Source organism: Lampris incognitus, chromosome 10, assembly GCF_029633865.1.
Source record: "Lampris incognitus isolate fLamInc1 chromosome 10, fLamInc1.hap2, whole genome shotgun sequence".
In the NCBI taxonomy this organism is placed as follows: domain Eukaryota; kingdom Metazoa; phylum Chordata; class Actinopteri; order Lampriformes; family Lampridae; genus Lampris; species Lampris incognitus.
The window spans coordinates 33,308,175-33,335,455 of record NC_079220.1 but is presented as its reverse complement, the minus strand read 5'-3'; the positions used below and the strand labels follow the sequence as shown (position 1 = coordinate 33,335,455).

Here is a 27,281-nt window from a genome sequence, read left to right as displayed (position 1 = left end):
AACTAGTGTATAGAACCACAGCACTACCTGAGCACCACCTGTTATGAGTTGATACTCTTTTGGCATTACTCTCTTTTGACTGCCAGGGCTCCTTGAAGGGGTTGGGGAGGCGTCCATTGAAAAATCAGAAATTGTTTCATTTTGCTAAAATATAAACTTCTATAAATGATCTTAAACAGGAAATGCATAAGAATGAGTAATTTCACATTTGCCATTATTATCACCCTATATATAGTGTGTGGACAGTTACAGAATTAATACCAAATGAACTATTTCAAAAGTCTTAACATTGAGGTGTCACAAGATCTTATCAAAAGGGAGTAATTTACATGAAACTGTTTCAAAAACCTGTAGTTTCAGTGAAACTCTATGATGCTTTGATATCCACAGGCAAAAATGACATCTTCGGTGAACCCATCAGTCTGTATGGGCGGCCGGGGAAGTCCAGCGCTGACGTCAGGGCTTTGACCTACTGTGACCTTCACAAAATCCTGAGGGACGACCTTCTGGAAGTATTGGACATGTATCCTGACTTTTCTGACACATTTTGGAGCAACTTGGAGATCACGTTCAGCCTCAGAGATGTGAGTTCCACCAGAGGGCGACAAATGACCACCTCTGGAACCTCTCGGCATTAAATAATGTGGCAGATCTGCTGTTTCTGTTACCTTTTTGTGCATATTACACCCTAGATGTGTATGATATCAGCAGCTTTTGCTCTCATTTGTTTCGAGGCCTAAAAATGCTTCTTTAAATTCCTGAAATCACTCCTCCGCTGAATCTAACTTAAGACCGCCTCTGCCTGGTGAGTGAGGGGGATTTAAAGGTGCTATACACGACATTCAGCACCAGCATCTCACACCCGAGCAGAGCAAACCTCCCCCATCCCTTCGCATTCTTGGCTCTTATTTCATTGGCTGGAATATTGATTTTACAATTTAGAGTTATTTTATTAACATTAGTAACGTTTTCACCCCTGTAAGGAGCTGTTTATTCGACCTGCTGAGTGACCTAAATCTATGTAATGTAATTACTAGCTTGCAAGTTATGCTGCTAACGTTAGCTACCACACGTGCACTAACATGCGTGCGCAATGCACTAACATTTACGTGTGGCCAGACCAGTGTTCAGTCAAGATGTGCTACCTATCAAGATGTGCTACCTAGCGGTTCTGTGCAGGAGAGGTTAGGGTTAGACTGCCATCGATTTGCGCTGCTGTAGCATTTTTTGAACAGGCAGCATAAATCACCAGAACACCGGCTTCCAAAACTAAGAACAGAGAAGCTCAGATGTTCTCTGCTGAGAACGCCACTACTCCACAATCTCTTTACATAGCAAATAGTTGTTTACTCCTATATTGATGTTCTAAGTGTCATATATAGCACCCAGAAAGTTGAATCAGTTCATCTGGACAAACCGTTTAGTGGGAGATACGTTTCCTCGATCAACTAAATGACTTCGTCAGTCTCAGCTGACTGCAGGTATCCCCACCCTTATAAAAAGCACAGTTGCATAACGACCAAAACCAATGATGGGTTTCATATGCAAATTGACTTCTGGAATGCTGTGATTGCAACTATTCCCCAATCCTCTGTGAATAATACACGTGGCCATTTTAACTCTAATTAATGGTTACGGCAATTTACATATGAATCCGATCGCTCATTTCGGTTGTGATGCAACTGTACTGTTTATAAGGTTGAGACTTCCTGCAGTCAGCTGAGACTAACAAAGTCACCTAGTTGAGTGATGAAACATATCTCCCACTAAACGTTGTGTCCAGATGAACTGATTCAACTTTTTGGGATTTCCTCACCTGTGAGCATGCATCCAGACTCATACACACACACACACACACACACACACACACACACACACACACACACACACACACACACACACACACACACACACACACACACATATATATATATATATATAGCACCTTTAATAAGTGAAATCAATCTTGCGACAAGCATGGGTGTAAGTCCATGAATACTGGGATGGCATCCAGCGCTTTACCTGTGCCCCCGTCCATAGGGTTAGTGGTTGTGTCAGGAAGGGCATCCAACGTAAACATTTTGCCAAATCAGTATGCGGCTTGACAAGACCATACCGGATCGGTCAAGGCCCGGGTTAACAACAGCCGCCATTGGTGCTGTGCCCTCACAGGGTACCGATGGAAACTGTCAAATCCGCTGTGGTGACCCCTGAGAAACACAGAATAAGCCAAAAAAAGAAGTTGAAATCAGTAATAGGTTGCATTCAGTTTCAGCTTTGTCATCTTCTATATAGACCCTTGTAAAATAATCCATATTCTGAGCTAAATTGCAGGGTACTATATATATTTGTAAGCATAAGGTGAACTGCATGTTATTGAATTACTGAAGCTGATGTGTATCAGGCGGACCGAATAAACCAGCCAAGCCCCAGTGAGGACTCTGAGTGCTGCTATCGCCGAACGAGACACAGGAGGAACTCCCTCCATCGACGGAACCAGCCCGGTAAGAGTGTGTTACTGTGTGTGGTTGTGGGTGTGTGGGTTTTCAAATGAGAGTCTCAAAAGTTCAGTGCCTATAAGTTTACATGTATTCCAGATGAGGAAACATTTCATGTGTCTCGATTGTCTGAATCTGTTGTCATTTCCTGTCTGTCCTGTCAGATGGAACAGACCGTGAGCACTTGTACCCTAACCAGTCTTGTCCAATGCGAACTCTCCGGAGCACTGTGCCCAGTTCTCCCTGGGAGGACCTCTGCAGCAGTGCCAGTAACTGTTCCCATTCCAGCGATGAAGAAATTAAGCCCCTGGGACACAGCAAGGGAGAGCTGTATCCCTCAGGGGGCGACATTCGGGACTACCCCCCAGCAGTGGTCAGCCTCCGGCCTCCCAGCAGGCCCTCTGCCGGCATGGGGCCACCTGTAGACCGAGGCGGTCCCCCTTATTCAGGTAAACAGTCACCGAACTTAGGCATAAAGGACTTAACCAGTGATGATATTATTATTATTATTATTATCATCAGTGACACAATGAGAAAAAAAGTCTCAACAATGGCAAAAAAACAAAAAATGAATAAATTAAACATTCCAATAATTACAGGAAGGCCTTAGAGTGGAAGCAGTGTTTATGTAGTGTTTTAGAAGCATGGACTGACTGCCAGTCTGAGGTCCATAGGAAGGATGGTCCAAAGCCTAGCAACATGTCTTTATTAATGTTACTTTCTCACAGTCCGTCTATTTTGTGCCTTGCAGTAGCAGCCCCCATCAACATGTCAGGACTGTATGGCTACTGGCCGGAACGCAGGGCCAGCCAGTTCTCAGACAGCCAGAGACGGTCATCCTCAGTCAGGGTCACCTACCACCCTCCACCTTGCACCGAAGACAGGCCCAGTGAGCTGGAGTCCAGACTGGAACTACTGCAGTGCCAGCTCAACAGGTGCCTAGGTTTATCAACTGAGAATAAGTGGTCACAAGTAACAGATACAATTCAGTTTTTATGGAAAAAAGAGTAAATGTTAGGGGGCACCCGGATTTGAACCAGGGACCTCTTGATCTGCAGTCAAATGCTCTACCACTGAGCTATACCCCCACATGAGACCAAAGTGTTTCTCTTTCATTTATGTCTGGCCCATGTGCAGTTTCAGCGTTGAGTCCTGTACTCATTACAAAGCAGGCCCTTCCCATCGCTCTGTTTGCTTTTCCACTTCCCAACAGGAAGGCGTGTGCTTGTACTGTTCGTGTGTGAGGCAGAGACCTAGCAGGGAGAAAACCATTGAACTTTTGTGTGTGCGTGTGTGTGTGTGTGCGTGTGCGTGTGTGTGTTTGCCTGACTGAGAGAAAGAGAAGGAAGCCTACAGCACAAATGCAGGACAAAGAGGCTTAATAAGTCAATCAATAAGTTAGCTGAACTGTTCGGTACAGTTATTGTACATTTACTTAATGTTCAGTTCTATTCTATGTATTGTCATTAAAAACAATGTGCAGGCACATGTTAAAAATTAAATGAAGGCTGTGGCTTCAGTGCAAGACAGACATAGACAAACATAGCAAACATAGTATAAGATAAATACAGATGAAGACCAAAAGCTAAAGATAAAGTAAAAAAAAGAGCATGAGTATAAACATATTTATAGACATTCAGTGGGTGGCCAGGTTCAGGTGGGCAACAGCTTGGGGAAAGAAGCTGTTTTTGAGCCTGGTAGTGCGGGCTCTGAGGCTCCTGTAGTGCCTCCCAGAGCGCAGGGGGGAGAACAGTCCATGGTTGGGGTGGGTGGGATCTCTGCTGATGCTCAGACCCCTTCGAAGGCAGCGTTTGTGATAATGTCTTTTATGGCTGGGAGCTGGGTACCGGTGATGTGCTGGGCTGCCTTGACGACCCGCTGCAGAGCTTTCTGGTCTTCTGAGGTGGAGTTGCTGCACCACACTGAGATGCAGCTGGTCAGGATGCTCTCTATGGTGCAGTGGTAGAAGTTTGTGTTCCTTACAATATCTCTTATTATGTTGTCTTTCTTTATCCTGCCCAGACTGGAGACCCGAATGACAGCAGACATCAATGTGATCCTACAGCTGCTGCAGAGGCAAATTGTTCCAGTGCCCCCTGCCTACAGCACTGTGTCCCCCAGCCCTCACCCTCCGCACCAGACCACCCTGTACAGTAGTGGTGCTCCGACAATCCACTCAGTAGCTCCAATCCCACCAGTACAGATGGACAGCACTTCCTCACCACTGCAGGTGAGTGCTGCTGCTGCGCTGTCATTCTCCTCTCATTGGCCTTAGTGTCACACCATTCTCACAGAGGCTCGTGTCTGAGCTCAATTGTTGATTTCTTTGCTCAATGAGAGGAAGATGAAGCACTGAGGAAATGGAAGGATTCAAATGGAGGTGGGTAATCAGTCTCCCACTCTCATTTAATTTCTCTCTTCTTAGAGTCCAGACTCCGACTTCAAGCACAAGTCCAAGGACACCCTGTCCAGCGGGATCCACCTCATGGTGGCCTCTGATGACACCATGTTCATGTCCCCAGAAGCTGAGCCACCTCATCTGCCCTCCGTAGGCTTCGTTCCTCCTCAGCTGTGCTGCTCCAACACCCAACAGGCTCCTGGACTGCTATGTAGCAGCCAGCGCTTCCCTTCTCTTCCGGAGCACCTGGAGGCCTCCACAGAGATGCAGGAGATCCAGAGGCACATCTCTGACCCTGTCCTACCAGGCAGCTAATGCCACTGCACACCAAACTCCTGAGAGCCTGGTCTGATGTAACACTGTTGCCACCCCGATTCCACACACTTCCTTACCCCTCCCCAAAATGCCCCTGAAAAACTGTTGAGATGCTGCTGCACGAGCATGGGCTGCCTTGAGGTCATGCTTCCCCTTTTTTGAACAGACACACACACACACACACACACACACACACACACACACACACACACACACACACACACACACACACACACACACACACACACATACACACAGGGCCCCCTTCTCATTCAAGCTTCTGTGGTTTAGCATCCCCTCACTTGAATCATCCTTAGCAGTGGAGGGCTCCTTCCTGTCTGACGGGGGCGGGGGGGACGCTGTTGACCAGTTGAGTTGAAAGTACGCACACATTTGTCATAAAATTGCAGGATCTCAAAGCTACAAAAAATGACACCCAAGTTTTCCTTGAAGAGAGCTGAAATGTCAGACTTGACTCTATGTTTCTCTCAAGAGTGAAGCATTATCTACATTCACGGTATAAAGGAATCGCACATTTAGATGAATAGAAAAATGTAATAATTTTATTTGGGATTTGAAATTGTATTTTTCCTGTGTTAGATATGTATTTTACATTAGGAGGCACATGTTTAGTAAATGCCATAGCTCTGAGTGTACAACCTTATAGCTGTCACAACTAGTATTGTTGTTTGGTGAAAATGGAAGGGTTGTATCAACATGACTGACTAGATGTGTGTGGCACACACTAGATGATGACATGTCAGTAAAGCGCTCTGATCGCTTGAGTGTAATTTCATCTTGTACTTTCTGTTCTGATACTTGGGCATGAAATGACTGCTGGGTTATTGTGTCACTTTAACAAAAGAGACCTTACAGCTCCTGGTAGACTGATGGAGAGCCCTCGCAGACCATTAGAACAGCGTTGTTCTGGTCCTAGCTGCTCCTCTTCCTTCCCTATGTCTGTGTCTCTGTATCTGTGCTGTTACACTTGAATAAGTATCATCTGTTTTTCAAAGGAAGGGATGTTTGTATGTTTGTTAAAACTGTTTAACAAAGCTATGTGGTCCCACTGTTAGATATTTATTATTGATGTGTCAAAAGATACTTTTTTAAGATCAGGCCATCTCTTGGAAATTTCCCCTTCCAGTGTGGGAAGAGGATGGCGCAAATTCACGTTTGCTGCAGCCTCACCCAGTACCGTCCATGCAGTGTCTTTGTCCATGTCTAAGTTTATCTTCGTTTGATGGCTGGGAGAGCTTGGTCTGCTGCATCCTGTGGGCCCAGGGACCACAGTCCTGACCAGAGCTGCGCCCGAAGAGGTAACACCGAGGGCGGTCTGGTGGCAGCCTCACCTAACCTTGACTGTTTTTAGTGTCATCGTGTGGAGTGCGAGGAGGTGTGTCGAATGTGCCTTGCTGGAAGAGCTGGTGCTGGATCGACTGGGAGAGCTTGGTCTGCTGCATCCTGTGGGCCCAAGGACCACGGCCCTGACCGGAGCTGCACCCGAAGAGGACAGTCTGACAGGATGCGAAAGGATGCGGAAATGGGCAGGCTAAGCTAACTGCTAGCCCATGTAGACCGGCAGTTCTGACAGTCATCCTGGCTGGTGTTCGTTCTCCTGGACAGTGATTTTTTTAAATCTTTGTTTAGTTTAGACATATGTGGTAGTTTGGATATGTGTGTTCTTGTAGTTTTTGGGTATGTGTTTTGTCTTTGTGTTGCACTGCTGTGGGCTGGGGGAAATGATGTTTCATTCACTTCATGTGTGTGAGTACATGAAATGAAATGACAAAAAGTGTCTCTGATTCGGATTCTCATGTTGACAGCTGTACTTAAACTAATCGGGTAACTTTGTTAATTGCCCATTGAATAATTTGTTGTTTAACAACAGGTGCCAACAAAAGAGGGCCTGGTCTTACAAAATCATCTTTCATTTTTAAGTGGATCTTTCCATCCTAGAGTTTGGGGAAACACAGCTGGACTTGTTAACGGTCTAGCTGAGCAGCAAGTGATGTGAATGATGACTGTCATTCACATGCTGACACTGCGAGGCTGCGCCTTTGGCGTCCTCTGTCGAGACGTGTCACAGTTCCAGGTATCTGATGAATTGTAGGCCTTTTTAAGCATTTATAATTCTGTCAAATGTTTCTTGAAGCACAAATTCTGAAACCATTTATCTTTTTTAGATTAAAGATTATTTACAACACTACAGAATCACTGTCAAAATTGCTTGTATCTGTCCATGTACATTACACAGCATCAACACACCAGGTGCAGAGGTTGATGAGTCAATTTCCTGCAAGTGCTGCACATGAGACGTACCATATGACAGTAGAAGTAATGTTAACACCCTCAAAGTATACCTCTCAACTGTGCAACTCATGTATGTGCCAAGTAAGGCTAGGGAGATATATATGAACACATACAGAATATAAATGAAGAAAATGAAGAATATAGGGAATTGCCCAACTTGCCAGAATAGATTGTTAGTTGAATTGCACATATTGGGTTTTATTTGGTCAGTCAGTCTAGAATGGTGTGCGTTTGTCACTGCCCTGTATGCATTAGCAGAACACTGCAATTACGGGACTTTGCATGACGAGCTAATAAGGGACAGGATAGTGGTAGGGCTGGCAGATACACGGCTCTCAGAATGCATGCAGAGGGAAAAGGACCTAGAACTGGAAAAAGCCATTAAGATGGCAAGACAATCAGAGATCCAAAAGCAGCAAAATCGATGTGGTCTGCCGCGTCGAGGACCTACTGGTGTGGGGGTGGGACCAGTAAGAGCATGACAGTTGACTCCATGCCATGCTACAGAGACTGGAAAAAGCAGGCATCACACTGAATGTGGATAAATGTGAACTCTCCACGAGCGAGGTAGTCTTCTTGGGCCACATCATCACAGCCATGGGCATCTGCCCTGACCCAAGAAAGACAGATGCCATCATGGAGATGAAGGAGCCCACAAACGTTGGCGAGTTGAGGAGTTTTCTCGGGATGGTCCATCAGCTGGGAAAGTTCATTCCCCAGCTAGCGGAAAAAGACAAGCTGCTCTGTGACCTTCTCTTGAAGAGAAACTGCTGGGTCTGGGATGTTGACCAGGCGATGGCATTTAAAACGCTGAAGAAAGCATTGTCTTCTCCTCCTGTTCTCACCATGTATGACCCAAACAGAGGCACAAAGTGTCAGCCAATGCATCATTGTATGGGCTAGGAGGCGTTCTTCTCCAGAGGTGGGGGGATGAATGGAAGCCTGTGGCTTACGAGTCACGGTCGCTTACTCCAACTGAGCAAAGGTATGCGCAGGTGGAAAAGGAGGCCCTTGACCTCACATGGGCCTGCGAACGGTTCTGGGATTTCCTCATAGGAAAACAGTTCTGCCTGGAGACCAACCATGAACCTCTACTTGGCCTACTAGGAGCCCAAGCACTGAATCTACTGCCACCAAGAATCCAGCGCTTCAGGATGAGGCTGATGCGCTGCTCATACTCCATCGTGCACATGCAGGGAAAGTCACTTTGGACATCAGACACACTGTCGCGGTGACTTATGAAAACATGCATGTCTACAGAGGAACAAGAGCTGATGGAGAGCACCGACATCTACGCGGACTGCGTCGTAGGAAGTCTACCTGTCAGTCCCACATACATGGAAACCCTGAAAGAGCAGCTAAAAGCTGACAATGTCTGCTCACATGTCATGGCACTGTGCATGGAAGGATGGCCAGCGCAGGAAAACCAAGAACCTGTGCTGAAAAGCTACGGGATAGAGCGCGCTACACTCACAGTGAAAGATGGCTTACTGCTGAAAGACACACGGCTTGTAATACCATCAGCAATGCGGAATGATGTTCTAGCCAAACTGCATGAAGGACACCAAGGATTGGTAAAGTGCAAAGAGCGTGCTCATCAGTCTGTGTGGTGGCTTGGATTCAGCCAGCAAGTGAAGGAAATGGTGCTCAACTGCAGGACATGCGTACAAGAGCGACAAAACCACTAAGAGCCACTCATGCCATCAGAACGCCCTGAAAGACCATAGCAAAAGTTGGGGGAGGACCTGTTTGTCCTGGAAAGCAAAACTTACCTGCTTGTCGTCGATTACTTCTCCAGATATGTTGAGCTCGCACAGTTATCTAACACCAGGCACTGATGGCATTGTTCATCTGAAGTCAATTTTTGCCCGCCATGGCTTTCCCGAGGTCCTGATGTCTGATAATAGGCCACAGTTTTCTGGACAAGCCTTCACTTCCTTTGCAGCCTCATATGGATTCAGGCACATCACCAGCAGCCCGAGGTTTCTGCAGAGTAACGGTGAAGCAGAACGGGCAGTCCAGACTGTGAAAAACCTCTTGAAAAAAGCAGGAGACCCTTACTTGGCTCTACTTGCCTACAGAGCCATACCCCTCCAGAGTGGATACAGCCCAGCTCAGCTCCTTATGGGCCGACATCTTCGCAGTACAGGGCCAACCCTTCCCTCTCAGCTGGATCCTGCACTGTCTGACAGCATCATTCTCACTTTGAAAGAAAAGAAGAAAGGAATATCATATGCTGAAAACTACAGCAGGCGTCACCGTGCCAAAGCTTTCAGTGCCCTGTCACCAGGAGAACGGGTATGGGTAACCAACGCAAGGTCATCTGTAACTGTGCTTCAGAACCACTCAACTCCAAGGTCCTACTTGGTGGATCTACTTCAGGGGGTGGTGAGACACAACCGCCAGCACCTGATACCTCTACACACACCTACACACGACAGAGGTTCTCATCACAGCAGCAAACACTAGAGCTAACTCCTGAGCAGGCTTCCATGTCACCTGCTGTGGCACCCTACGTCTCACCTGCAGAGTCTCCCACTCTCAGAACTAGGTCTGGGAAAGCCAAAGTTAAACCCAGTAGACTTAACATGTGAACTGAAAAAAAGAGAACTTGAGAGCTGAAAAAAAAACGTGGGGAAAAAAAGAACACCGATGTAACTTTTATGGAAAAGAAAAGGCTATGTGAAAGGTATGGGTACTGTTTTATGGAGACAGAAAAGAAAAGAAAAGCTAGCCTATGTTCATGTTTATGGGTTTTATTTTTGAGCACTTTAATGCTGTGAGAATTAGCAAACAGTAATTGTTTAGTTTGGAGAATCACTCAAGTGCCAATGTTAATGCTGTTTTTCTTAACAGGATTTAGATAGAGACAGACCTTTCAAAGAGAGGCAGAATCCTCCTCTAAGGTCTGATGAGACAAAGGCAGTCTACCTTTTGTTCTCTGGAAAGGGCAGATGTGGTATCATTATACATTAGTACGTAATATATTGATTGATATGTGTTTTGACCAATAGGAAACCTTATGTGATATGGACCAGTCGGAATAAGGTTAGGCTATACAGGGCATGAAGTTAGATTGCACCACGCTATGGTCATGTTGCTGCTACGCTAAAATAAAGTATTGATATTCAGTTAACAGTTGTCTCACGTGCACATATTTTATAGAAAATACGACAGGGTGAAGTCCATGTTATGGGTACTCATAAGATCATTAACTAAAAATGACAAATTAGTTAGCAACCTGATGTTCAATAAAGCCATTTTTATTGTCCGAAGTGCATGGCTTTCTGGGGGACTGATAATTGAAGTCTGAACTGGCAATAAATTGTTTAGATCCCTGTATGAGATTACGGGGTCTGTGTCTATGGTTTATTATTACAGGAATTAGTATGGCAGAGTGACAGTCACTAGTATGATGGATCGGACTAACAAAGGACTTGAATAAGTATGGTTTACTGCAGAACCAAAATTGAAAGCAATCTGCCCCTGTGGACGTCAGTTAGTGACAGAAAATAATTTCATCTCCATCCATCCATCCATTAACTGAACCGCTTATCCTGCTATCAGGGTCGCAGGGATACTGGAGCCTATCATTTTTAACAGTTTCCAGTCTGGCTTTAGAGCACTTCATAGTACCAAGACAGCTCTAGTTAAGGTTACTAATGACCTACTGCTGACTCCAGACAGAGGTGACTGTTCGATTTTAGTTCTTTAAAAGTGCTGCCTTTGACAACAGTCGATCACAGTATCCTCTTACATTGCATTACATTACATTACAGTCATTTAGCAGACGCTTTTATCCAAAGCGACTTACAATAAGTGCATTTAACGTAGGAAATCAGGAGAACTACTAGTCATCAGAGGTCATAAGTGCATCTAAACAAGCATCTAGGCGCAAAACCAGTGCTAAAGTAAAGCGCAAGAAAGAGTTTTTTTTAAAATGAGTGAATACAATAAGTGCTAAGAACAAGTAACAGGGTAGTCGTTATTGAAGAGGTTCATTTTCAACCTGCGCCGAAAGATGGGCAGCGACTCCGCTGTCCTGACATCAGTGGGGAGTTCATTCCACCACTGTGGGGCCAGGACAGAAAAGAGCCGTGACCGGGTCGATCGGCAGCAAGGGCCTCTGAGCTAAGGGGCAACCAGGCGTCCCGAGGCAGCAGAGCGAAGTGGTCGGGTGGGGGTGTAGGGCTTGACTATGGCCTGGAGATGGGAAGGAGCTGTTCCTTTCTCTGCCCTGTAAGCTAGCACCAGAGTCTTAAACTGGATGCGAGCAACTACTGGGAGCCAGTGTAGGGACATGAGAAGGGGAGTTGAACACCAGACGAGCTGCAGCTTTCTGAACAAGCTCCAGAGGTCTGATGGCTGATGCCGGGGCGCCAGCAAGGAGGGAGTTGCCGTAATCCAGCCGGGAGATGACCAGAGCCTGGATGAGCACCTGTGCCATCTCATCGGTGAGGAATGGGCGAATCTTCCTGATGTTATAGAGGAGAAATCTGCAGGAGCGAGCAATCGATGCAACGTTTGCAGCAAACGACAGTTGGTCGTCCAGGATTCCTCGCAGTCCGAGTTGGCGTCACTATGGTGTTGTCAATGGTGATGGCCAGATCTCGGTGTGGGCAACCTTTCCCCGGGAGGAATATCAGCTCTGTCTTGTCCAGATTGAGCTTCAGGTGATGTGTCGCCATCACTCCGAGATGTCAGTCAAGCACGCAGCAATGCGTGTCTCTGTTTGTGTGTCAGAGGGAGGAAAGGACAAGATAAGCTGGGTGTCATCAGCATAACAATGGTAAGAGAAGTCATACGAGCGGATAACAGAACCCAGGGATGTTGTGTACAGGGAGAAAAGGAGAGGACCCAGAACCGAACCCTGTGGAATGCCTGTAGTCAGTCTGCGAGGCTCCGACACAGATCCGCTTCATGTCACCTGGTATGGGATTCCAAGATGGCGGCGCTGGACGCAGCGGCTACGGTTCCCTGTTCAGTGCTATGTTTTCTTTGTTATTCACACGTTAGTTTTAAGTTTACTTACAAGTGTAGGTCATGCGCTCTTCTACAACCGTCAGGAACTTTTAAACCTCAGAACGGATTACTCACTTCCCTCCACCATCACGGACAATTTCCCCATCGATATGATCCGCTCACCGGTCTCGCAGTGGAAACGCTGCCCCTGTCGGCAACGTAAACAGAAGAGGGGGAAACGAGGCGGGCTACATGCTAAGCTAAGTAGCGCTCCCTTCTCAGTTTCCCTCCCCAGCATCTTCATGGCTAATGTCCGATCGTTAGCTAACAAAATGGACGAGATAAGACTCAGGCTGTCCTCTCAGAAAAGGCTGCAGAACTGCTGTCTGCTGATGTTTACGGAGACTTGGCTCAACAGCAACATAGCCGACTTGGCAGTCGAGCTAGCGGGCCGCACAGCCTTCCATGCCGACAGGACAGCGGACTCCGGCAAGATCCGCGGAGGGGGTTTGAGTATTTATGTCAATAACTCTTGGTGCAACAATATAAAGATCGTTGAAAGGCATTGCTCTGCTGATCTCGAGCTCCTTATGATTCAGTGCAGGCCTTTTTACTTGCCCAGGGAGCTAACAGCCACTACCATCGCCGCTATATACATCCCCCCACATGCTAATACTAAGGAAGCACTTAAGCAGCTACACTGTGCCACCAGCAGACAACAGACCAAACACCCGGACAATGCCTTCATCATAGGTGGTGATTTTAATCAGGCTAACCTCAGGGCTGTATTGCCCAAATTCCATCAGCATGTCTCCTGCCCCACTCGGGGGCAAAACACCCTGGACCATCTCTATACAAACATCAAGGACTCATACAAAGCTACTCCCTGCCCTCATCTGGGGCATTCTGACCACCTCTGCCTTTTCCTGGTCCCAGCCTACAAACCCCTAATAAAACGGGTCAAGCCAGCAGTAAAGACAATCACTGTCCAGCCAGAAGGAGCAGTCTCTGAACTCCAGGACTGTTTTGAAAACACAGACTGGAGTATTTTTGCACATTCAGCTACCCATGGCTCCCATGTAGACATTAATGAACAGACATCTGCCATACTAGCCTACATTAACTTTTGCACTGAGAGTGTCACAACAAAAAAATCAGTCCGCACCTTTCCAAACCAGAAACCCTGGATGACCAGTGAGGTCCGGCAGAAAGTCTGGGGTGCAGCGTTCAAGTCAGGTAACTGTGAGGCATACAGCGCAGCCAGATCCAACCTCAAAAGGGGCATCAGAACAGCCAAACATAAATATTCCCAATGAATAGAGGACCACTTTCACAATAACTCTGATCCCCGGCGAATGTGGCAAGGCATTCAGTCCATCACAGACTACAAAAGCTCTAATCGCAGTCCCACTGTCCATGATGCCTCCCTGCTAGACAAGCTAAATCATTTCTATGCCCGCTTCGACAAGGACAATACTGACCCAGCCACAAAAATCCCCAGCCACCAAGAAAACCAGGTGTTCACTCTATCAGTCGCAGAGGTCAGAGAATCACACGGAAGGCTGCCGGACCAGACGGCATACCGGGTTGGGTCTACCGAGAATGTGCCGACCAGCTGGCTGAGGTCTTCACACCTGTATTTAACCTCTCACTGTCCCAATCTAAAGTCCCGGCATGCTTTAAGACCACCTCTATCATTCCTGTCTCCCAAGAAACCAACATCCACATGTCTGAATGACAACCGACCCATAGCACTCACCCCCATTGCCATGAAGTACTTTGAGAGACTGGTTCTGGCTCACATCAAAAACATTATTCCCCCCACATTTGACCCACATCAGTTCGCCTGCCGTCCCAAAAGGTCTACTGAGGATGCCATTGCCACTGCCCTGCACGTTGCTCTGACCCACCTTGAACTTAACAACACATACGTACATTCGGATGCTGTTTATACACTCACCGGCCACTTTATTAGGTACACCTTGCTAGTACCGGGTTGGACCCCCTTTTGCCTTCAGAACTGCCTTAATCCTTCGTGGCATAGATTCAACTAGGTACTGGAAACATTCCTCAGAGAGTTTGGTCCATATTGACATGATAGTGTAACCTGCACGACAGGGGAATGGGCCTATGCTTGCGCAGGGACAGTTTACAGTCTAATGTCTAAGTTCAGTGGAGATTGGTGTAGGTTTTTTTCTAGACCAGATTCTAGTACTCACCCCAAAGGCAACACACACACTCGTGGGTATAGTTTACAATAAAAAAAACCAATTTATTTCAACAGTTCAAAGTAAAGTTATTTCTATATCAATACTAAATTAGATGTGTTATATATATATATTTTACTCTATTATACTTTTTAAAAGTTCTTCCTAATATTCTATTTATTGTCTATATCTACACTACCGTTCAAAAGTTTGGGATCACCCAAACAATTTTGTGTTTTCCATGAAAAGTCACACTTATTCACCACCATATGTTGTGAAATGAATAGAAAATAGAGTCAAGACATTGACAAGGTTAGAAATAATGATTTGTATTTGAAATAAGATTTTTTTTACATCAAACTTTGCTTTCGTCAAAGAATCCTCCATTTGCAGCAATTACAGCATTGCAGACCTTTGGCATTCTAGCTGTTAATTTGTTGAGGTAATCTGGAGAAATTGCACCCCACGCTTCCAGAAGCAGCTCCCACAAGTTGGATTGGTTGGATGGGCACTTCTTTGAGCAGATTGAGTTTCTGGAGCATCACATTTGTGGGGTCAATTAAACGCTCAAAATGGCCAGAAAAAGAGAACTTTCATCTGAAACTCGACAGTCTATTCTTGTTCTTAGAAATGAAGGCTATTCCATGCGAGAAATTGCTAAGAAATTGAAGATTTCCTACACCGGTGTGTACTACTCCCTTCAGAGGACAGCACAAACAGGCTCTAACCAGAGTAGAAAAAGAAGTGGGAGGCCGCGTTGCACAACTGAGCAAGAAGATAAGTACATTAGAGTCTCTAGTTTGAGAAACAGACGCCTCACAGGTCCCCAACTGGCATCTTCATTAAATAGTACCTGTTAGAGCCTGTTTGTGCTGTCCTCTGAAGGGAGTAGTACACACCGGTGTAGGAAATCTTCAATTTCTTAGCAATTTCTCGCATGGAATAGCCTTCATTTCTAAGAACAAGAATAGACTGTCGAGTTTCAGATGAAAGTTCTCTTTTTCTGGCCATTTTGAGCGTTTAATTGACCCCACAAATGTGATGCTCCAGAAACTCAATCTGCTCAAAGAAGTGCCCATCCAACCAATCCAACTTGTGGGAGCTGCTTCTGGAAGCGTGGGGTGCAATTTCTCCAGATTACCTCAACAAATTAACAGCTAGAATGCCAAAGGTCTGCAATGCTGTAATTGCTGCAAATGGAGGATTCTTTGACGAAAGCAAAGTTTGATGTAAAAAAAATCTTATTTCAAATACAAATCATTATTTCTAACCTTGTCAATGTCTTGACTCTATTTTCTATTCATTTCACAACATATGGTGGTGAATAAGTGTGACTTTTCATGGAAAACACGAAATTGTTTGGGTGATCCCAAACTTTTGAACGGTAGTGTATCTATATTCTATTTTATACCCTTCTAATATATTACTTATGCAGCCATATTCTACACTAACAAATTAAAGAAAATAATCCAAAATAAAGTATGAGTGCACTCAAAGAAAATAATAAAGAAAAGAAAAGGGGGAATGATTCAGTCTTCCAATCTGTGCAAGGTGCAATGTCCAGATCCTACCACAATCACAGGGGCAAGTTAATGTAGAGGCGATGATGATGAATCCAAATCCAGGGCGATGATGGGGGCAATCCAAAGGGGGTATCCAAGGGTTCCAAACGGTGTAGCAAGGGGGGTTGTTCGGGGTACTAAAAAAACCAGTCTGCACAAAATTGTACAGATTCCTTATTAATTGCAATCTCTATCAAACAATTACAAACAAAATAAAAATACCCAAATCTAGAGTCAATTCTCAGAATTAAATCATTTCCTACATATAACTAATATGCGGCTGAATGACAACAGCCTATTGCTGTAAGAACAGTTAAAAACAATGTCATCGCAGCCAGGCTGCGGCACTATCAACGTGAATTCACGTCTAGCTGGCTGCTATGGGTTCCATGGATGCCATGTAGCCCGAGTTGGCTCGGTGGCTAGTGGCAACTGGAGCTTACAGTTTTTTTTTTTAACAACAAGCATATTATTATATTAAAATGTCTAACATTCCTACATCAAATAAACCCTATGGACCGGGTGTCCTGACTGGTTTTAAAGCTCTGAATCATATGGGAACTGCTAAGGATCACAGATATACGTTTTAGCTGGGTTAGCTTAGCTTAGCAACCAATGGAAAATTGTCAGTCTTTAGATTTCAAGATTTTAAACTCTTATCTCACCAGGATTCCAGCAGTGTACAAAACACAAGAGAAAAGAGTCTTCCTTCTTCCTTCAACAGGAGATCATCTGTCTTTGGATAAAATCAAGATATCCTACGTAAATGGCTATGATTACATGGAACACAGAAAGCTGTTTACTTTTTAGCTTTGGCTAGCGGCTCACCAAGGAAGCTTCGTGGGAGGGATCTTTTTTGTCGTAGTTCAAATGTCCTGTAGTTCAAATATCCGTAGTTCAAATATCAATAATTCAGGTATCCATAGTCAAAGTTGTCTGTATTTCTAAATATCCGTATTTCTCTTCTCTACTGTCGACGGTTGTTTGCATGGTTTAAACTCTGTAGCTCGTGTGCCTCCTAGAGGCAACTCGTGGAACTTACATACGTCACAGGGTACATGTAATCATGTGGGTTACATTCTCCCCCTCTAAACCGCATCAGTCTCTGCATGCGTCTAAACACTGTATGGTCTTGCAGAGGGCACTCTAGAAGAATCAGGGACATTTCTGCCCAAACTTTCGAAAATTGAGGCCATGGCTAGGACTAAAGGTCTTCCTAGTTCACCATAATAGAGTCTCTCAGGGGGATGTCTTTCTCTGATAGATCTTCTGATCGGTTCGCTCTCAGACGGGTTTCCGTCAGACAGGTCAGCCTGGCCTGTCACACCAGTGGGCGGTGCACTCTCGGGTTCAAGTGGGTTGTTTTCAGGTGAACGTCCTTCAATAGGTCCAAATTGAGGTACAACAGTAGTAGATGATGCGGGGTCTCCCTCAGGTAAATGTCTTCGAACAGGTTGAGAGAATTCATCTGTGACTACTTCTGTCTCACACCCAATTGGTTTCTTTTCAAGTAACTGATTGTGAACAGACTCAGGGGCATGGGGTACTTCATTAAGGAGTGGACTATCAGATTGGGAGAACTCCGACGGACTTGGATTCAACCCGACTGGGTTCAACAGTTCCGTGGCACGTGCTAGAGGGGTGGCCTGTGTGGTTGTCCTAATGCTTTGGGGAAACCTTGTGGAGATCTGTGGATAGCAATCCTCATCCTCGTCGCTGCTGGGCATATCTGGGTCAACAATATTGTCGTGCCTGGTCTGCTGCGAGACTGCTTCCCTGCGTCTCAGCCTCCTTGTTGGTAAGTTTGTTTCAGGTTCTGAGACTTTATCTGTAACAGGTAGAAAGCCGCAGGGCAGAAGAAGGTCTCTGTGAAGGGTACGGTGTGGACCTTCACCCTGTTCTTGCTTGACGACATACACCGGGCCATCTCCCATCCTCTTCACCACAGTATGGACTTCCTTTCCCCATCTGTCCGCAAGTTTATGTTTTCCTCTTAAATTGACATTCTTCACCAGGACTCTATCTCCGGGAACAAGTTCTGCGGCTCTGATCTTTTTATCAAACCTGGCTTTATTCTTCTCTCCCATCTTCTTAGAGCTTTCAGAAGCAAGTGCATAGCTGTCTTGGAGGCGCTGTCGAAGATGTTTAACATACTCCGAATGCGACTTGAATCCAATTTGGTCTGGTGTAAGGCCTAGAACCAGATCAATGGGTAGTCTTGGCTGCCTACCAAACAACAATTCATATGGAGAGTAGCCTGTGGTGTCATTTTTCGTGCAATTGTATGCATGGACTAGCGGTTTGACAAAGTCCCTCCAATGATATTTATCCTTGTCTTCTAGTGTCCCAAGCATGCTGAGAAGGGTCCTGTTAAATCTCTCGACAGGGTTTCCACGTGGATGGTATGGCGTGGTTCTGATCTTTTCGGTTCCAATCAGACAGCACAACTCCTTGATGGTGTGGGATTCAAAATCTCTCCCCTGGTCACTGAGAAGGCGACTTGGAAAACCATACTGTACAATGAAGTTTTCCCACAGTGTTTTGGCAACCGTATTCGCCTTTTGGTCTTTCGTGGGGATGGCAACGGCAAACTTGGTGAAGTGATCCGTGATGACGAGGATGTTTCTAGTGTCCTTACTATCAGGCTCAATACAGAGGTAATCCATACACACCAGTTCAAGGGGATAACTGGTCTGTATATTCTCCATATGAGCAGCATGCTGGGAATTGGCTTTCCGCCTCACGCATCTTTCACAAGTCCTACACTTCTGTTCAACAGACTGAAACATCTTTGGCCAGAAAAATCTGGAACGAACAAGATGAAGGACACGCTGAGCGCCAAGATGACCGACTTCATCATGAAGGCCTTGCAATGCTCTTTCTCTGTGGCTACTAGGCAGCACCAGCTGATAGATCTGATTCCCACGATCAAGACATTTCCTGAACAGTACTCCATCTATAAGCTCTAGTCTATTCCATTCTCTAAGGAGCAGCTTGACTTCTGACAGTTCAGAGGACATCTCTTGAAAAGTGGGTTTTCGGTTTCCTTGAATGAAACTGATCACACGTCTGATAGATGGATCCTGTCTTTGAGACTGATACCAGTCATTGTGAGTCATTCCAGGGAGGGTGCCTTGTCCAGAGAACACAAAGTCATCAGGGATGGCAGAAGCATCTAAAGCTAAGGATTCAGCAAGAATGGGGAGTTCTGGCTGCAAATAGTCAGCCAAAGTGGTCACAGAGTGGCGTTGACATAAAGCAGACATTATGTCACCAGAAACAGTTTTGCTTTCTCCATCCAAAACCCTTTGCTTCAGCTCTTCTATCCTCGCTTTCTCCTGCTTGAACTCCTCATCTTCTTCTGACAGACTCTGAGGTCTTCTGGACAACCCATCGGCGTCTTGATTGCTGATCCCAGCCCTATACTTTATGGTGAATCTGTAGGTTGATAGAGCGGCTAACCAGCGATGTCCTGCTGCATCAAGCTTTGCTGTGGTCAACACATAAGTTAGGGGGTTATTGTCTGTTAAAACCTGAAATTCTGTTCCATAGAGGTAATCATGGAATTTCTCACAGATGGCCCATTTCAAGGCGAGGTACTCTTGCTTGTGGGCAGGATAGTTTTGTTCACTTCTGGATAGTCCTCTGCTGGCATAAGCTACAACCCTCAGCTTCCCATCGTGTTCCTGATAAAGCGCAGCACCGAGACCATCGCGGCTGGCATCAGTATGCAGGACATAAGGAAGATTGGGATTGGCGAAGGCAAGAACAGGGGCCGAAGTCAGTTTATCTATGAGAGTTCTAAAAGCAACATCACACTCTTCAGTCCACTCATTTCCAAAAGGTAAGGTGGGATTGATGGAAGTCTTGACCCTGTCCTTCTTGTAAATCTTCCCTCTTTTCCTTGGAGCAACATAGCCAGCAGTTAGAGCATTCAATGGCTTTGCTATTTTAGAGTACCCTTCCACAAAACGTCGGTAATATCCAGCAAATCCTAGGAAGCATTTGAGCTCTTTTCTGTTGGTGGGTTGAGGCCATTCTCTCAAAGCAGAGACTTTGCTTGGATCTGTGTGGACTCCATTGGCATCTACAACATGGCCAAGGTATTTAACAGAAGTCTGGAAAAAATGGCATTTTTCAGGGGACAACTTTAGGCCATAGTCTTTGAGCCGGTTCAACACTTTCGTCAATCTGGCCTCGTGCTCTTCTAGTGTGTCAGAGAAGACAATCAGGTCATCCAGAAATACTAGTACTTCATTGAGATGCAGGTCTCCAACACATTTCTCCATCAGTCTCTGAAAGGTGCTTGGTGCATTTGTCACACCTTGGGGCATACGATTAAACTCATAGAAGCCTAGAGGGCAGACAAAAGCGGTCTTGTGCTTATCTTCCTCTGCAACTTCTACTTGATAGTACCCTGACTTCAGATCCATGACAGAAAACCATTTGGCTCCACTAAGAGCAGAGAAGGTGTCTTCGATGTTGGGGAGAGCATAGGCATCTTTGATCGTTCTCATGTTCAGCTTCCTGAAATCTATGCAGAGTCTTATTGCACCATTCTTCTTCTTGACAACGACAATGGGGGAAGCAAATGGAGACTCTGACTCGCGAATAATTCCAGCGTCTAGCAGCTCTCTTAGATGTTGTTTGACAGCTTCTCTGTCAGAGGGATGAATGGGTCTGGGTCGCTCTCTAAAAGGGGCCTCATCCTGGAGTCGGATACGATGTTTTACTGCAGTCGTATGACCATGAGACAAGTCATCAACAGCAAACACCTCTGGCATGCTGTTCAGCTGGTGTGTGATCCGTTTTTTCCACTCTTCTGGAATGGGGGAATCTTCCAAATCAAAGTTGGTGGTGTTACTCTGAGACTGAGGGATGTCAGGCACAGTCATATTTTGGGATTCAGACGGCATCACATACTGTGCTACCATCATTTCAGCTATCACCTGCCTTGGATGCAGTGTGACACTACGATCAGTCACATTTCTGAGAATGACAGGAATCTTGTTTAAAGATCGAAGTGGAGTTTCTATCAAGGAATTTTCAACGAACACTCCACCAGGTAAGGAAACGGTCTCAGGGGATTCGACCACGAAAAGGGAACGTGGGAAATGTTTCTTCACTCTGACATCTCCAAAGACAGACACTTTTCTTCCTGGTGGAATGGTGACAGGATGGCGGCCATGCAACTTAACATGATTGGCGGAAATCTCTTCCTGATGACTTAGGGCAACATGCTGGAACAGCAAGATACAGTCACTATTGATATTGGGCCTTTGTAAGAATTCTCTTCCATGCTTTTCTATGCCACCTTCATATAATCTGTCAAGGACATTGGTTCCAATCAATAGGGGAATCTGAGTGTTAAAATGGCAATTTGGCACAATGAGAACTAATGAAGAGACCTGTTCAGCTACGCCAGTGATGCTGCTGGGGAAGGAGATGAGGGCTTGGATATAACCCTGGTAAGGAACATGTTGGCCACCTGCACCTTCTATCTGGAAAAGAGTCTGAATGGACTGGATGGGGAGGAACGATAAGTGGTTCAAGTAGAATGTCTCTGAAATGGTTGTTACTTGGGAACCGGTGTCAAGGATTGATTCACATTCTATTCCTTCAATGGAGACAGATGCAGTGCAGCGTGGCCCTACAAGTTCACAGGGAAGGGATTGGCTATTTTGGTATCTTTGTCTGTATCTATTTTTTCTTTTCTGGGTTCTATTCATAATATCATTAATGGGTTTGGGACTCTTATGCTGGTACTTAGCTCCTGAACGTCCCGAAACAGGAGCTGCTACTAGTTTAAAGGCATGGAGCTAGAGGTATGCGTATTCCTGTGAGCTTCACGTTTTTGTCTCAGCTCGGTGTTCTTTTGATGGACAAGAACGGGGTTGGGGGCACTCACACAGTGGGCAGCAATGTGACCATCTCCACCACATTTAAAGCAGAACCATGGCTTGGGAAAACGAGGCGTGTAAATTCGAGGTGTGGAGGCATTCGTGACCATGCAGCTGGTTTCAATCTGAGTTCTGTTTGGCTGTGGTTCTTCCTTGATGGACAGGGTTGCAATTTGTTTCTTTAACTCAGCTACCTCATCGCGGAGTTTCTGTGTGTCTTCATTTTTGTTTTCGGCTGGGGCTTCGATTCCATAAACAGTGTGGGCATGCACTGAAGCTTTTGAGCTCCCTAGATGTTTCTTCATCCTATCTAGTTTAGCTGAACGACGGCCTTCTTCTGTCCTAAGCTGATGAAGCAATTCAGGAAATGAGGGTGGGCTATTTTTTTTCTGTTCAAGCTGAAGACCTAAAATCAACGAGTGGTCCCAGCATCCTCTGCAGAACTGTCTTATTAAGTGTTTTTCTGAATCTACAAGTGAAGCTCCCCCTCTAGAGATGACTTTAGTGAGGAGGGTCTGAAGTCTGAATAAATAATCAGATGGCTTCTCTCCAGAATTCTGGTTTGCACTCAAGAATGCAGCAAAAAGCTCTTCTCCATCTTCTACGACTCCAAAGGCTGATGCGATGTGGTTTACGTACGCAACAGGGTTTGCATTGACACCAAGTGGTTTCACCATGTCAGAAGCTGGACCAACCAAACTCTCTAGAACCTTTCTGATTTTTTGTGAATTGGTGACGTAGGTGTCACTTAGAAGCAGCTCAACTTGAGTTCTCCAAGCTTCATAATCTACTTCCCCATTTGGCTTTGGAAGCCTACCTGAGAAGGTTCGAATTTTACTTGGGCTACTGTATGGTTGTGTTGACTCATTCTTAATAACATGTTCTACTACTATGTTCTGGATACTCGGGGGACTAATGATGTCTCCTTCAAGGCTCATTGAATTACGCACGGATGAGTGTGTGGTTGGAGCACGGTGAATGTCAGATATAGATGGCCGTCTGTTACATTCTGGGGTCATGCTAGGCATGTGCTCAACATCAATGTTAGGCTGAGTGTCCTGCATAGGGCTGTGATCCGGTAAAGACGTGTTGTCAGTTTTCTGTGATGCTGTAGACCGAATGCGTCTCAGTTCATTTTCTAAGATGGAGGCATAGCCTGACATGGCACTACCACCAATAGCGCTGAGTTCTTCGAGATATTGCTGGGCTAAGTCTTTGCCTATTTCCTCTTGACATATTTGTCTAATTGTTCTGACATTCCATAGAGTAGTTGGATCAACAGGGCTAGGTATAAGGCCAAGGGTATCTGGGGTTATCCTGGTGATTGACTTTTCACACTCAAATTCTATTAATACCCTACCATTAGGTTGGTTGGGCTCATCCGCAACTCTGATGCAGGATGAGATCTTCCCATGTTGTTCGAAGAAGCTTATTATCGTTTCGGCAGAGGTCATTTCATTGACACCTTCAACTAATAAGCAGTTTTGTCCATGGACTTTATACTGATTGCAAAGATCCATATTGACTGTGTTATTTTCAAAATAAAAAATATATAATCAAGTATTTTATAGAGAGGTGTGGTCAGTGGGGTAGTATATGGCCTGAAACGCTAATTAACCAATCTCCTGGCTGGCTCGCCAACTTTCTGTAACCTGCACGACAGGGGAATGGGCCTATGCTTGCGCAGGGACAGTTTACAGTCTAATGTCTAAGTTCAGTGGAGATTGGTGTAGGTTTTTTTCTAGACCAGATTCTAGTACTCACCCCAAAGACAACACACACACTCGTGGGTATAGTTTACAATAAAAAAAAAACCAATTTATTTCAACAGTTCAAAGTAAAGTTATTTCTATATCAATACTAAATTAGATGTGTTATATATATATATATATTTTACTCTATTATACTTTTTAAAAGTTCTTCCTAATATTCTATTTATTGTCTATATCTATCTATATTCTATTTTATACCCTTCTAATATATTACTTATGCAGCCATATTCTACACTAACAAATTAAAGAAAATAATCCAAAATAAAGTATGAGTGCACTCAAAGAAAATAATAAAGAAAAGAAAAGGGGGAATGATTCAGTCTTCCAATCTGTGCAAGGTGCAATGTCCAGATCCTACCACAATCACAGGGGCAAGTTAATGTAGAGGCGATGATGATGAATCCAAATCCAGGGCGATGATGGGGGCAATCCAAAGGGGGTATCCAAGGGTTCCAAACGGTGTAGCAAGGGGGGTTGTTCGGGGTACTAAAAAAACCAGTCTGCACAAAATTGTACAGATTCCTTATTAATTGCAATCTCTATCAAACAATTACAAACAAAATAAAAATACCCAAATCTAGAGTCAATTCTCAGAATTAAATCATTTCCTACATATAACTAATATGCGGCTGAATGACAACAGCCTATTGCTGTAAGAACAGTTAAAAACAATGTCATCGCAGCCAGGCTGCGGCACTATCAACGTGAATTCACGTCTAGCTGGCTGCTATGGGTTCCATGGATGCCATGTAGCCCGAGTTGGCTCGGTGGCTAGTGGCAACTGGAGCTTACAGTTTTTTTTTTAACAACAAGCATATTATTATATTAAAATGTCTAACATTCCTACATCAAATAAACCCTATGGACCGGGTGTCCTGACTGGTTTTAAAGCTCTGAATCATATGGGAACTGCTAAGGATCACAGATATACGTTTTAGCTGGTTTAGCTTAGCTTAGCAACCAATGGAAAATTGTCAGTCTTTAGATTTCAAGATTTTAAACTCTTATCTCACCAGGATTCCAGCAGTGTACAAAACACAAGAGAAAAGAGTCTTCCTTCTTCCTTCAACAGGAGATCATCTGTCTTTGGATAAAATCAAGATATCCTACGTAAATGGCTATGATTACATGGAACACAGAAAGCTGTTTACTTTTTAGCTTTGGCTAGCGGCTCACCAAGGAAGCTTCGTGGGAGGGATCTTTTTTGTCGTAGTTCAAATGTCCTGTAGTTCAAATATCCGTAGTTCAAATATCAATAATTCAGGTATCCATAGTCAAAGTTGTCTGTATTTCTAAATATCCGTATTTCTCTTCTCTACTGTCGACGGTTGTTTGCATGGTTTAAACTCTGTAGCTCGTGTGCCTCCTAGAGGCAACTCGTGGAACTTACATACGTCACAGGGTACATGTAATGATGTGGGTTACAATAGCATCACGCAGTTGCTGCAGATTTGTCGGCTGCACATCCATGATGCGAATCTCCCGGTCCACCACATCTCAAAGGTGCTCTATTGGATTGAGATCTGGTGACTGTGGAGGCCATTTGAGTACAGTGAACTCATTGTCATGTTCAAGAAACCAGTCTGAGATGATTCGAGCTTTATGACATGGCGCGTTTTCCTGCTGGAAGTAGCCATCAGAAGATGGGAACACTGTGGTCATAAAGGGATGGACATGGTCAGCAACAATACTCAGGTAGGCTGTGGCGTTGACACGATGCTCAGTTGGTACTAAGGGGCCCAAAGTGTGCCAAGAAAATATCCCCCACACCATTACACCACCACCACCAGCCTGAACCGTTGATACAAGGCTGCGAATTGTAGCCTCAGTTTCCTGTTCTTAGCTGACAGGAGTGGCACCCGGTGTGGTCTTCTGCTGCTGTAGCCCATCTGCCTCAAGGTTCGACGTGTTGTGCGTTCAGAGATGCTCTTCTGCATACCTCGGTTGTAATGAGTGGTTATTTGAGTTACTGTTGCCTTTCTGTCAGCTCGAACCAGTCTGGCCATTCTCCTCTGACTTGTGGCATCAACAAGGCATTTTCGCCCACAGAACTGCCGCTCACTGGATATTTTCTCTTTTTCGGACCATTCTCTGTAAACCCTAGAGATGGTTGTGCGTGAAAATCCCAGTAGATCAGCAGTTTCTGAAATACTCAGACCAGCCTGTCTGGCACAAACAACCATGCCACGTTCAAAGTCACTTAAATCACCTTTCTTCCCCATTGTGATGCTCGGTTTGAACTGCAGCAGATCGTCTTGACCATGTCTACATGCCTAAATGCATTGAGTTGCTGCCATGTGATTGGCTGATTAGAAATTTGCGTTAACGAGCAGTTGGACAGGTGTGCCTAATAAAGTGGCCGGTGAGTGTAGATTACAGCTCTGCCTTCAACACTATCATCCCCGCCAAACTAACCACCAAACTCCTCTCCCTTGGCCTCAACCCCTCCCTCTGTAACTGGATCCCTGACTTCCTGACCAACAGACCTCAGTCTGTTAGGTTAGGTGACCACACCTCCTCCACCCTGACCCTCAGCACAGGTGCCCCTCAAGGCTGTGTTCTGAGCCCCCTCCTTTTCTCCCTCTTTACCCACGACTGCCTGCCAACTCACCCTCCAAATGTTATAGTTAAGTTTGCAGTTGACACCACAGTCATTGGCCATATCACCCACAATGACGAGATGGCCTACAGATATGAGATTGAGCACCTTACATCATGGTGTACTACCAACAATCTTGTCCTTAATGTGCAGAAGACAAAGGAGCTGATTGTGGACTTCAGGAGGTCTAGAAGCTGCAGCCACTCCCTCATACACATCAATGGGGTGGAAGTGGAGCATGTTTCCAGCTTTAGATTCCTTGGAGTCCACATCAGCGAGGACCTTTCGTGGACATTAAATACCCAGGCCCTTGTGAAAAAGGCCCAACAACGCCTGCATTTCCTGAGGAGGCTGAGGAGCGCCCGTCTACCCCCCAAAATTCTCACCAACTTCTACCACTGCACCATAGAGAGCATCCTGACCATCTGCATCTCAGTGTGGTACGGCAACTGCACCTCAGTAGACCAGAAAGCTCTGCAGCGGATCGTCAAGGCGGCCCAGCACATCACCGGTACCCAGCTCCCAGCCATAAAAGACATTTATCACAAACGCTGCCTTCGAAGGGGTCTGAGCATCAGCAGAGATCCTACCCACCCCAACCATGGACTGTTCTCCCCCCTGCGCTCTTGGAGGCACTACAGGAGCCTCAGAGCCTGCACTACCAGGCTCAAAAACAGCTTCTTTCCACAAGCTGTTGCCCACCTGAACCTGGCTACCCACTGAATGTCTGTAGATATTTTAGATATTTTGTACTC

The 27,281-nt window shown here is 45.3% G+C and overlaps 1 protein-coding gene and 1 non-coding gene across 2 annotated transcripts in view; one reads left to right on the top strand and one right to left on the bottom strand.

Moving 5' to 3' along the window:
• The window catches only part of kcnh6a (potassium voltage-gated channel, subfamily H (eag-related), member 6a), an 86,499-nt gene extending 81,288 nt beyond the window's left edge, over positions 1-5,211 (top strand). The window contains exons 11-16 of the mRNA XM_056287517.1: positions 391-584; positions 2,405-2,504; positions 2,663-2,947; positions 3,250-3,433; positions 4,521-4,728; positions 4,924-5,211. Coding sequence (XP_056143492.1) covers positions 391-584; positions 2,405-2,504; positions 2,663-2,947; positions 3,250-3,433; positions 4,521-4,728; positions 4,924-5,211 — 1,259 coding nt within the window. The remainder of the gene's footprint in view (positions 1-390; positions 585-2,404; positions 2,505-2,662; positions 2,948-3,249; positions 3,434-4,520; positions 4,729-4,923) is intronic.
• Positions 3,515-3,586, bottom strand: trnac-gca (transfer RNA cysteine (anticodon GCA)). Its single transcript has one exon. It is a non-coding gene; the product is annotated as a tRNA-Cys (tRNA).
• Positions 5,212-27,281: the final 22,070 nt, after the last annotated feature.